The following is a 13,065-nucleotide window of genomic DNA, read 5'->3' on the forward strand; positions in this document are numbered from 1 at the left end:
AACTTAATAAGAACTGTAATAATTAAGAACTTGAAATATCTTCTCTTTTTTAATTTATAAAATTACAGCATATAAAAACAAAACAAACCAGTATATTTTGGCAGGCAGGACATCCCTGTAAATAGAAAATAACGCAATTTAAATGAGAAAATGACACAGATCCCTGTTTATGCTTTAGTCTAAACCTATTCAGAACTGTATACACTCCTCTTTCAGTTTCAGTTTCACGAAACATAAGAAACTGGTCTGTCTGGTTATTAAAGGATTAGGCTGGTGTAGGATCTGCAGGGTAAGATCCTAAACCAGCGTACTCCAGCAGTGTGGAGCAGTGGTAAGGGCTCTGGACTCTTGACCGGAGGGTCGTGGGTTCAATCCCAGGTGGGGGACACTGCTGTTGTACCCTTGAGCAAGGTACTTTACCTCATTTGCTCCAGTAAAAACCCAACTGTATAAATGGGTAATTGTATGTAAAAATATCATGATATCTTGTAACAATTGTAAGTCACCCTGGATAAGGGCGTCTGCTAAGAAATTAATAATAATAACCGTATATGAACCAAAACCACAATCTATTCCTTCATAAATATATGGAAAAGACAAAACCCTTTATTCTTTGAAAAAACTTGAAATTTCTTTAAATATAGTAATTAAGAGTAACAGAGCTCACACAAGCACGTTAATGCACAGAACATCATGAGTGTTTTTTTTTAATACTTTTATTTTCTAAAGCAAATGAAACTTTTCATTATATTCCTTTGTCATAGAACCACCTTATATTGAGATACACTTTCACCTCAACCTATCAAAATACATTATGGAAATACATTTCTGGACCTCAGTTCAAACATACTGAACTTTAACTGAACCTGGCTGAATTCCTCTCTCTCTAATTCTTCATGTCTCCTGTCCCCTTAAAAAAAGACCTTGGTGCATATACCATATCTTCTATAGAATGCAGTGCAGTTCTAATAATAGAATGCAGTGCAATTATAATAATAGAATGCAGTGCAATTCTAATAATAGAATGCAGTGCAGTTCTAATAATAGAATGCAGTGCAGTTCTAATAATAGAATGCAGTATAGACATGTGACGTTTAAAAAATAAATAAATAAATAAATAACAACAAGGTGATGACCATGATGTAAATCTACAGATTAGTATGGAGTAAGATCTGATAATATCTTAATGAAAACTGGAGTGGTATTTAAGACCTATAGATCATTAGGGAAGCAAATGAGGTGTTAGTATCATGGTAGTATATAATAAAGTGACAGATGTACTGGATGTGAAATGACTTCTCATCTCTTCCCAAGATACACGACGTACAGAAAGACAGATTTACAGACAGAGGGACACCTCCATATATCCCCAGAAACGAAGACTCGTAACAATATTTGCTAAAAATGTTAATACCAATTTTCATCACAACTGGATTTAATGGGAAGAATATCAAATGTGGAATGCATGCCCCCGTTACCAAGAATTACATCCCGTTCGGGGGATGATAAGAGACCAGCAAGACGTTTAAATATATAATATAAAAATAGCCCATCCCAGGAAAAGTACAAATTATTTGTCTACCTTTTTTTTGAGGAGTCTGACCTCTCTTAGCTCTGCAGTACTGAATTTAGAATATACTTACGTCTGATGCACAGTACTGTAAGACAGCCTGTGTGACAGCCCTTTGACAATTACTCACTTCACACCTCCAGCTTGCGGTGTTGCTATCTCACTAATTCCACAGCACCTTTAGGGCTATGTTTAGTACCAGGCCATCCTAGTCCTGTCAGAACTGTGATAATAAAATGAACCTATATGCTTTGCACGTCTAACTCCAACACCACACTTGACAGCGGCAGCTTCAGCAGAAAGGCAACAGTTCATAGTTTGCTGCCATGAATTAACACGTTCCAGCGACAGCCATCCCTAAACACCACCTTGCTAGTCACGCTTTCAGAAGATACATAACAGCACATCCATGGAGTTAAGGAGGACAATGCACAGGCTGCTGCACTTAGTAAAGGTGTCATCAGGAAAGCTGAAAGAAAGCGAAGGAAGCAATTTTTGTTATCTTGAAAAAGTTAAAAGGGTCATGTACACATATACAGATCTGTGAGATAGACATCATGTTGAAAAAGTGTTGTCATGACCTTTCATAATGTAGTAATAATGTTGGCTGTTAGAAAATAACGGCTGTCTGTGCTCACTGTCAAGGCAGGATTGATGTAGTGCAGAAACAGTGTTACAGGGGCTTCTCCCCTTTTGATGATGTTTTGTAGGAGGTTGCTGTAGATGTTTATTGTCTCCATGAAGACACACATTGGCTTTTGCACTCCCACGGGCTACTGAGGGAAGTAGTCTCGGGTTGGTTTGCATCCCAGAACCACAGTAACCGCTACTGGTCAGTGTAAAGCTTCCTGGGTGAAGAGGAGTGATTAGATGGACAGCCAGAAGAGAGGACGTCTGTTCAAATTTGGGAGAAAAATTAAATACCTAACTGGGACTTCTAATAAAAAACGTGTAGCTTTCTTAATGTTATTTTCACGTACTTAGACTTCTCATAAGTACATATGATGGGGTGTCTACTTCAGGTGCAGTATGAATGTACAGTTTTGTGCTACAAATGAAAGAAAGAACGGGACCTTTGTATATCATAAATTCTAAGTGATACTTCCTTTATTTTTTTGTATAATTCATTTTTGTTTATTCTGTACAGCTGCTTAATGTGGTGAAAAGACTGTCCTGAAGTGTCCACATTGAGAAGCATACTGTAGCATAGTATCACTTAATCACTATAGCGATGCAGGTCAAAGTGCGCCTGCCATCTCGTGGGGGCAGGCGCGCATGGAACAATAAATCACATTCTCACTCACATACATCACCACCACCACTCATTCCTGTCAGAAGGCTTCTCTCTACACCAATCAGAAAGCACAACGCAATCAACACTTAACTTCTGTGAGAGATTGTCCTGACAGGAAAACTTCACCTAGCCTGCTTTTTGGACTAAACAGATGCAGCTGCTGTGGAAAACGAAAGGGAGACCTGTGTCAACAGTCATGACCATTTTGTTTTTTGTTCTATAACAAACAACATTTGATGCCAATACAAACATCCCAATTTGTTGATAAGCCAATAATTGGCGACCAAATAAGACCAAAACTGTGACTTTACTTGAGTGGCTAAGATTCAGACATAAGTAAGAAGTGTACTTTGTGAACACTGTCAAGTTTTATAACCCACACACCACTTTGTGGCTTATGAGGATATGTAGCAATAATTCAATTCGCTCAGTAATATTAGCCTTTTTATCTAAACAAACTTATAAAAGTCTCAGTACAGGATATAGCTAGCCACCTGAAAGCTTATGCTTCTTTGGTAAGTGACTTCTTATTTTTCATGTTTCGATTTCACTATTGTTTAGTGTTCTTGTATCGCTTGTAACACACAGTATTAGTTCTGATTATTATTATTAATACTAAAACATAACCTTATCAGGCACTATTTAAAGCCTTACAGTTTCAGCAATACATGTCAGGATTACATTACATGCATACCATGCTTTGGTCAGTTAACACGACCAGCTTCACGGTCCTGATTTCAAACCACTTTGTGTACTTTTGAAATACAAAAGGAAAAATAAACTAGGCATGTTTACAATAACAGTTGGGGTGTTAAATCTACAGTTTATATGAACTGAAAGACTATTTAAAAAATGATGCCAAATGTATAAAATGTTTACAAGATATTTATTTTGTGACACTAAGCCAATGAGAAATTATGGGCCATATTCATAAAACATTAGCACATTGGTTAATGCACAGCAAAGCGCTGCAGTGCATTTATTGGCTCGCTTAATGCTTTATGAATACAGAACTGAATAATGTAGACCACCAGTCTGCTCTAAATTGCAACGCATGGATATAATGACTTTATGAACAGAATTGGTTGCTGTGACGAGCAGAAAGCTTAAAGATCTGAAAAATGCATATCGGCTTACACAAGCTCCACGAGTTTTACTGTATACACAACTCAGTGGTAGAGGTAAACTGAAGCGGGGAAAACGCTCATTTTGGAATTCAGTGAATCTCACCTGTTTTAAATTTGTGCTGGCCTGGCAGTGCTGTTCCTGAAGAGTAACATTAACTTTCCTTCCTGTACCGCATGAAAATTTCGGTTTCCTCCCTGAAGTACACAAAACGTTTGCCCACAGAACCACTGCCAAACTGTATACTGTGTTCCACATGGCAGAGTATTTTATTTATACCATGAAATCTGTCACTGCCACAAGTCATATTTTTTATTTATTTTTTTATTTAGAAGAAACTCTGATACTGACTGGGTAAGGGTTGCAATGCCAAGCTTGATTGTTTGCTTGTTGAACAATACCTGAAATAGCCTTACTGATTTCAGTGCATACTGTCATCATGAGCTTCTATTAGTGAAAAAACAACATACAGAAATTTAGTTTACAAAGACATTTATTGTCGCATCTCCTTCACCATGTATTACATAAATTCCATTATAAATGGTAGACTTTTTTGATACTGGAACTTATCATAGCCTCTGCAGCGAACAGCTGCGGGCTGGTTCTGAATACCACCTCTGGTAGCCGGCGCAGCCGGCTGCCAATCCTTGAGGTTTCTGGGGCCTGGGGTGCCAATTTGCCACTGGTTTGTGCACTGGGGGGTGGTTGCTTTTTTACATGTGTGGCGCAGCACGCAATGCAGACAAGCCTGCATGTAGTATCTGTGAAAAAACATTTCTCACATACAATAATACAGTAATACAATTACTTAATTGTACAAACCGTCTCGTGATTTTGGCTGAAGCTCCAGCTGGAGCTACTGCAGCCTGGGGGGAGAGCACAAAGTTAGCCGACTTACGTTGCTTGATCCGTGGGAAGGGGAGACTCAAGCTGCCGGCTTCACGCGAGGCACAAGGCTGTAGTGGGATTCAACAAACAACAGGCTGTAGTGCACAAATACGAGTAATTAGTAAAACTAATACAGCGTACATTTGTAACATTTTATAACAGAAAAAGTAAGAAGTACTTATCTGACTAGGCTCTCTATTGTCAGGTCAGTCTTCAAAGGAAAAATGGCGCCGAGATCTGTGCGTTGAAATCGGTTGAAATTACCCAAGTTAAGGTAGAGCTCAGAGACAGCTAGGTTTTTGTTTGACGTTTGTACAGTGTTTTTTTGCTTGCATTTAAAAGGGCCAGTCACCGTATTTCTGTGTTTTGGACTTTGAACAAAAGAACACGTATTCACTGCATATTACATGTCACTACAACCCAGAAACCCCGGAAATGACGTGACTGTGTGAAGATAGCAGCCTAGCCACACTGCCAAAAAGGGGCTCTATCTCACTATATATACACACACATACACACATTTTAATATGTAATAACATGTCTAAGCGTGCCAACTCAGCAAGTTACTCATTTGATTTGTTACCTGAACAGTTAATTGCAGCATATTAAGTTTGTCTTAAACATAAGGTAAAACGTAATGTATGAAAACTAAACATTTCAGCTAGTGTTTTTGAAGGCTTGTAGGAATGAGCTATGTAGACTGAAAGAACGGAATACATTTAGCTTAGAGCAAAGAAGAATTAGGGGGGTCATGACTGAAGTCTTTAAAGTCTTAGCATCATTAACCCAAACCAATACTTTAATGCAGCACAGAAACCAGGACCAGAGGAGACAGCTAGAAATTAAGTGGAGATAGACTTAGGACAGGGAGAAGGAGACACTACTTCACACAGAGTGGTGTGTGTATGAATGGGTTACCTAGCCATGTTGTTGAGGCAAAATCACTTGGATCCTTGAAGACCCAACTTGACAAAGTTTTTAGATCAAACAGCTACTAGGAACCAAACACACACATATGGGCGTCCTCTCGTTCATATAATGTCCTTATGTTCTTAAGCGATGGACACATTGTGTAGTACTGTACTTGTAATACTAATAGGGCAGTGCAGTGCGGCAGGGCAGAAGCCCTGTTGTTATAAATGGTGTGTGTGTGGTAATGTAAGGTTAAAAAGATGAGGTTAAATCTAGCCTTGCCACCAATCACAGGTGTGGCCATTCCCCAATTAGGTAATTAGTGTTAATTGGGGAGTGGCCACATGTATAAAATGAGCCAGAAATACTTTGCTGGGGAGAGGAGATTGGGGGTGGACGTTTGTGCTGTGATTTTTGTATTGTATCTGTAGTGAAGGCTAATGCTCAGCTTACAGGTGATTTATTCTTCTGTTTGAGCATTTTACTTTGACCCTCGTGCCAGTTTATTCTGTTCCTATTTTTGTGTTTGTTTTGTCAATAAACGTGCGCACCAGCACTTCAACTTCCTGTCTCTGGGGCTCTTTCCTGCCTGTAACAGCCTGGGCTGTGACGCTATCCTGTCACTTGGAGATTTAGCAAAACAGAGTGAAACAATTTCTAAATGTTAGTTGTAATTTCATTGTATGAGTTGGCTTCTTTGAGAATTCGGCACAATCAAATGTTTACGTTTAAACACTACAGTTTGTTTATTGCATACACTGTACATTTGTATGCAACAAATGGCAAGTGAAGAATGAGAGAATGGAGTTATATGTTACAGAATTTAACACCAAAGTGCTCAAACTAAAGACTGCACATCACATTTTCTGTAGACTCCCAAATTATTCAACACTAATAGCATTTACGAGTGGGTGGGTTAATTATGTTTATATGTCAAAGAGGATCTGTGTGGGGTCTAAAAATAATAAAATTGTATACAATTAAATAAAAACACTTTATTTAAAGACTCTTTGGTGCTTGTGTGCTTATGTTGTGGTCATTGGTACAACAGCAGCTAAACAGAAAACTGTACAATGTTTACTGGTTGGTACTGGGAAAGAAGCTGGTACTGTAGTTGAATGCAAGATACGAATTACAGAATTTGCTAAAAATGATGGATCACTGAATATAGTAGAAACTCTAGAGCACAGAAAATGCAACAAAATATTTCTTCAAGTGTTATATGATGCACAATGCTGCTTTAAAAAGATAACTATTTTAAACCATGTACAGTAATAAACACCTTCAAAGGTATTTTCCCTTTAATCTTAGATAAAGCTGTGAATTTTTACCATCAGGTAATCTGAACTACATGGTTTACTTGTAATTTGTTTAGTCCTGACTACAGCTATGGCCTAAAGTTTTGAATCACCTAGAATTTTAGGATTGAGACAATAAAAAAATATTTAAAAACGATATGGACATTACTTGGATCTTTTATTTAAGATCATGTAATCAAATAAACTACAACATTATATCGCAAAAGTCTACCTGAAGCCACAACAGTAGTACAGTATTTAATATTAGATTTCAAAATGTAACATTTTAAAACTTTTGTCCATGAAGTATATGGAAAACTACAAAGTGGTATGTAATTCAATATGTTTGTGTAACATTATTCGGCAGGTTTAATTGAACTTTATGAAGAAAAATAAGTTAATTCAATAGGGTGATGCAAAACTTTTGGCCATAGCTGTGTATTCATATTGTGAGGGATTAGTTAAAGTAAATGAACAAAATGTGAAAGGACAATGTAAACCAACTGGATGGTGAACAAGGAAATCAAATAGAGTAAAGTTTTGGAGATTCAAATTAAAGATGGGTTAATTAATAGACTTGTAAATGCTGATGGTGTATTAGATAAGGGAAATTTAAATTAAGTAAGTTTGGTTTAAAATAAATATTATGGGGCAGGAATTATACCTTGGGGCTTTAGGACCCTGGGGAGAGAACACTCCATTTTGGGGAAAGCTGAAGTTATCAGGTGGCCATCTTGGTAAAGGCCTTCTAAATTGGATAGTTTATGGGATAATGAATGATAATTGAGAAAATACTAATCAGCTGCGAATGATCATGATTGTGAATAAAAAGGCCACAGTTTGTGTGTTCTGTTGGTTTGGGGTTGTGTGTGGTGTTTGAACAAAGAAAAAGAGGTAAATTAAAACTAAGAGTTGTTTGGTTGGGGACTGGTAAATGGACTAGCTGTCCAGTGGTTAGTCAGGTTAGTGGGAAAAGTTTAGTTAGAGCTCCGGAGAGGAGTTAGGCTTTTTGTTTTGGTTTATTTTGTTTGGAAATAAATAAAACGCACAGGCCCTGTCCTGTTTCATGGAAAGCAATTGTGTGAGTGCTTTATTTTACTACAAGAAGACAGGACTGGTGAGAGCGGACACTTGTGACAAGAAGGCAATCCGTCACAATATATAACTTTGTATGCACAATACATGATAATTCCTATGAAGATCACACATAAAGCCATCTAATCCCATTGTAAACTATCATTTAATGACTTGTAGCACTTTGCAAGGCACACTCAGAATGATGCAGCTAAAAGTACTGAGGTTGGTGACTTGGGCAGAGCATGCACAGCTAAACCTCTCTGTCATCGCCTTTCTGCAAAGGAGACAGACAAATTCACCGTCTTTCTTTTTTCTCTCTCATTATCTTTTTGCTTTCTTCTCTTCGCCTCTTGTTTACAGGGTTGCGTGGGTCGTGGATTTCAAATGTGTCTTCATCTTGCATGGTTGCATCCTTTACTTTTCTGCTTTGCTCATCAAACTGAAGGACATGGGACATCCTAAAAGACACAAAAAACAAGAAAAAAGTTCATCTTGAATAAATACACTATAGGTTTTGGAATAATTTGTATTTTGGTTCCTTGTTAAAAACAACCACCAACATGATTTCACAAGGGACCACCCCTTGTTCATCGGAGCAAGTATTCAAGTGTAAGAAATGCCAGTTTGTTTGCTTTAATTTGGACAAAATACCAGTTGAAAATTTGGCAGCAGAACATGCTTAAGTTATAAGATACCAACCATGGGTGGCAGGGCTTTTTGATTAAAACAAGACCAAAAGAGTATTCTTTATTTGATTCGTATATGAATGCTTTCTTAGCTTAACCTTAAACAGAACACCTTGTGGAAGATAATAATTACAAGGTTAAAAATGTTTTGTTTTATTTGTACAGTGATACATCTGTACTGTACTATACTGCAACAGTACACCATTGAAAAACAATAAGCACTCTTGCTGACATGCGAGGAGGACATGTTTCACAGACAACACTCAAAACACCAAAAGCTTGTGTTAACATTAAACACGCCCCTAATCAAAAAGTAGAAATATACATATACAAATTGAACTGAACGTCATTGTCACAGAATGTCATACACTGTTGTGGAGTTCACTGGTCCTTTCCCAAAAGAAAGATTCACTTGAAAACATATAATTTAATGAGGTTTAAGCTGCTTAATATTAAAGCTAAAGCAATGCAATAATACAGCATCAAAGAAACCAATACTTTCCCTAAACATACTTCCTCTATAAATCTAAAGACTGACACTGACAGTTTTGGCACCAGAAGAGGAAATTGTAAGGTTTTGTTATAAATATATTGTATCGTCAACATTAGCAGTCTGGGCTATGAATAACTAATCAATAATGAACCTGAAATGACAACCTTACTCAAAATAGGAATGATGTTTGACTGAACATGTACTTCAACACATTCAATGTTTTCTCTCACAACAGCACAATGTGACCCTGGGAACTGTATGGCTAGTCAAATGGCCCTGAGAAACCCATCAGCATAGATTTAAAGCATATTTGGTTTCTGATTATTGTGATGTGATGCTGTATTTGTTTTTGAAATCAAGACAGTAAAATTAAAAAAATATATATGTTTAGTCTTATTGTCTTTTACCATGTTTACAATTTACTTTTTTGTATTTCTTTAAAACAAAAAAAAGTAGAATATATTTTAAACATTCTACTTCATAAATCACAGCGCTTGGTGAACTGAAAGAACTTCTGATATATACAGTATATATTAAAATGCTTTATTAAAGCCTGTATGTGTGCTTGTTACTGAAATTGTGTCAAGTATTTCAGTGGCGTTGGCTCTTAATTTCTACTGGCAATCATTAAGCTAACTTTATTTCACCATCACTGAAGAATAACTAATATGGAAACAGCTCAAAACGCAGATTTTTGTTTTGAACCTCAAGCAGCAGCTTTATAATATGTATACTGGCTGAATCTTTTTGGAACACGTTACAAAAAAACAAAATTATTATTATTATATATATATATATATATATATATATATATATATATATATATATATATATATATATATATATATATATATGTGTGGCCGGGGTATATTTGGGCTTTTTTTTTAAGTCGATTACCATTTCTTTATGTTTCATCAAATCAATAAAAACACCGGCTGCCCAAGCATTTTTGTTTTCTTCGATTTCATTAAGTTGTTGACTTGTTAAATCTTCTTGTAATTCTATGCACTTGTACACTGTCATGCCTCCAAAAAGATCAAATTGTATGAAAGGAATGCCACTCATTTTAAAAAACAATGTGTAATTGAACTGTGCTTCGGCAAAAATTAATTCTGCCTTGCATTGTACTGTTTTGCATGGTAAAAAATTCAACAGCCAATCAGCGTGCACCATCCAAACATTCCGTTTTATAAATAAAGATTATAGCTGGAGATTCGTAGCTCAGACTGCGCTGGTACGTCATGGATGTAACTTCAGAGATTACTAATTCACACAAATCAATTTCTGCTGTAATTATCAATTTAAAAATGAAAAAAAAAACAGTAAGTAAAAGTAAGCTAGAACTGTTCTTTAAAACTACAATTTTTAAATAACTTTGCTCACAGAAACAGGCCCACCCATCGCATTGAAACAAAGAAAGGTAAGTACAGTTATTCTTGGTAGTATAGTGATTTTTATGTGCTTATTTTTCAGTCACCATTACTGTTATTGTGGGGTCCAGCAAGATCAAAAAAAGAAAAATCAGGTGGTCAGCGAACAAAAAAGTTTGAGAACCACTGTTCTAGAAGACTTTTGTTCTTCTCCATCAGTGTGTGTTCCCATCTCCTTCCTGCATTTCATTCTACCTGTTCTCTTAAGATTTCAAGTCTATTTTAATATCTTGAAAATGCTGTTCAATACCAAACTATTATTAATTACAACAGATTGTTCCAAGGGATTGGGGATACTCCCTTGAATATTTGAAAGCCATTTTTATTATTTTTTAGTCATTTATGTTTTAGCTGTTTATTTACAGTATTTGTCATTTAAATGCATGTTCCCCACACACATACAGTATTTAGTGGCCAGATATTCCTTTTTTCCCTGTCTTTTGTGACTGCACTTTGTTTATAAATAAAAATTAAACACTGGCTGTTGTAATGTAAGCTCCCTGGCAATTTCTCGCCATCTTCCCTAAATAACATCCAAGTGTATAAAAAGTAAATAGCTGGAATGTCTTACTTTCATTTTTCATGTTGTCAGCAGTGCCATGCCAAACACATCTATTCTATGTTACCAAGGCAACAAACCCCTAAACTGGAAAAAATAAATCCTGACATTAGTTACGTTCATATATTTTGTTCAGTGTGCACTCAGTGCCACTTAATGTTCAACAGCCGCCATATTTACCACTAACAAGACTAGCGCGGACAATAATACGCTACGTTCAAAACAAAGATATGGACCATTCGAAAAAAACAAAGTTCACACCAATAACACAAGAATTAAAAACAAACGCTTTAAAAAATAACAAAAAAATGAAAATACAAGAAGAAAAACACTCACATAAACTGCACAAAGTTGTATTTGCGTTCAGTGGGAGAAAGAGACCTGGACAAACACCTTTTGAATGTAATCTTTTCAGTAAAAATAAAATAAAAATGGGGATGACTTTGAACCAAGTTCTCTCCGAAGCATTCTTCGCAGCGTTGCGCAGACATAACTATGAATGCAGCATTTTCCACAGCAGCGCGTTGTAGTTTACAAAAACAAAGGAAGCTATCTCAGCCAAACAAAAACAGCTAAAGAAAGAAGGTATGAAACACAAAATATATCAAATAATAATTAACCTACAGTAAGAGACACTTTGAACATTGAAACAATATGGCTTTAGTACAACTTCAAACATGTAAGTTCCTGGGAGCAACTAAACAAGTGATCTGTCTACACAGAACCAAATATACAATGCGTGCATAAATCCCTTTTAACTTCTTGTTATTGAAATACTGTTTTTAATTTGAGACCGAGTAGTTTACAAAGCATTTGCATGAGCAGACTACATTGCATTTAAAAGAATGTATTAGCAGGAATATCAGATTGACCTGTAGATAAAAGACATTACAAAGTGGTGCCATTCTGATAACTTCCAGGATGCACAGATTTAAAAAGCTTGCACTCTTTAGGGCTCCTAACATGCCTACATCAAACTAGTTATAGAGAAATCTGAAAGACAGCAAATCAGCATCAGCACTCATCAGGTAAACTTTGCACCAAACTGTTCCGTTTGTGTAAATCACATGTGGTTGTCTATTCTTACACGTGGCTTTGCCAGTGCCATTTCATTTATTATTATTATTATTATTATTATTATTATTTATTTCTTAGCTGACGCCCTTATCCAGGGCGACTTACAATTGTTACAAGATACCACATTATTTTTACATACAATTACCCATTTATACAGTTGGGTTTTTTTTTTTTACTGGAGCAATCTAGGTAAAGTACCTTGCTCAAGGGTACAGCAGCAGTGCACCCACCGGGGATTGAACCCACGACCCTCCGGTCAAGAGTCCAGAGCCCTAACCACTACTCCACACTGCTGCCCTTTGTGCTATTATTTTCTCTCTCTGTCTTCTGAGACCCCTTGGGCTCCCACCGTGACACTAGGTTGGCCTGATAATTCGTCTAGTCGTCTCGGTGCTGTCAGCTAACTGGTTTCATTTTTGTGAACTGTAGTTCTTTCTAAACCTTACTGTGCTACTTGCACACATCAAAATGAGCTGAAAGTTCATTCTGCACTGCCGTGACACACGGCTTCAAACCCGAGAGTTTATTTTCTTTACTTTTAAAGGGTGAAGCGTCTGGTTCCTTTGAGAGAGGTTTTGGACACAGACACAGATGGAATAGTTTACACTTCAGGCCCAGGCTTGACTCCCAGTGTCTGACCTGCTGTAACCCATGTT

The 13,065-nt window shown here is 36.7% G+C and overlaps 1 protein-coding gene across 2 annotated transcripts in view; it reads right to left on the reverse strand.

The window, feature by feature from the left end:
• Positions 1–8,149: 8,149 nt before the first annotated feature.
• LOC117404007 (spliceosome-associated protein CWC27 homolog) overlaps positions 8,150–13,065 on the reverse strand; it is an 88,349-nt gene continuing 83,433 nt past the window's right edge. For both annotated transcript variants that reach the window (XM_059009934.1, XM_059009898.1), the window contains one exon: positions 8,150–8,622. In XM_059009934.1, the coding sequence (XP_058865917.1) occupies positions 8,460–8,622 (163 nt within the window). In that variant the 3' untranslated portion in view covers positions 8,150–8,459. The remainder of the gene's footprint in view (positions 8,623–13,065) is intronic.

This window comes from Acipenser ruthenus, chromosome 1, assembly GCF_902713425.1.
Source record: "Acipenser ruthenus chromosome 1, fAciRut3.2 maternal haplotype, whole genome shotgun sequence".
NCBI lineage: Eukaryota > Metazoa > Chordata > Actinopteri > Acipenseriformes > Acipenseridae > Acipenser > Acipenser ruthenus.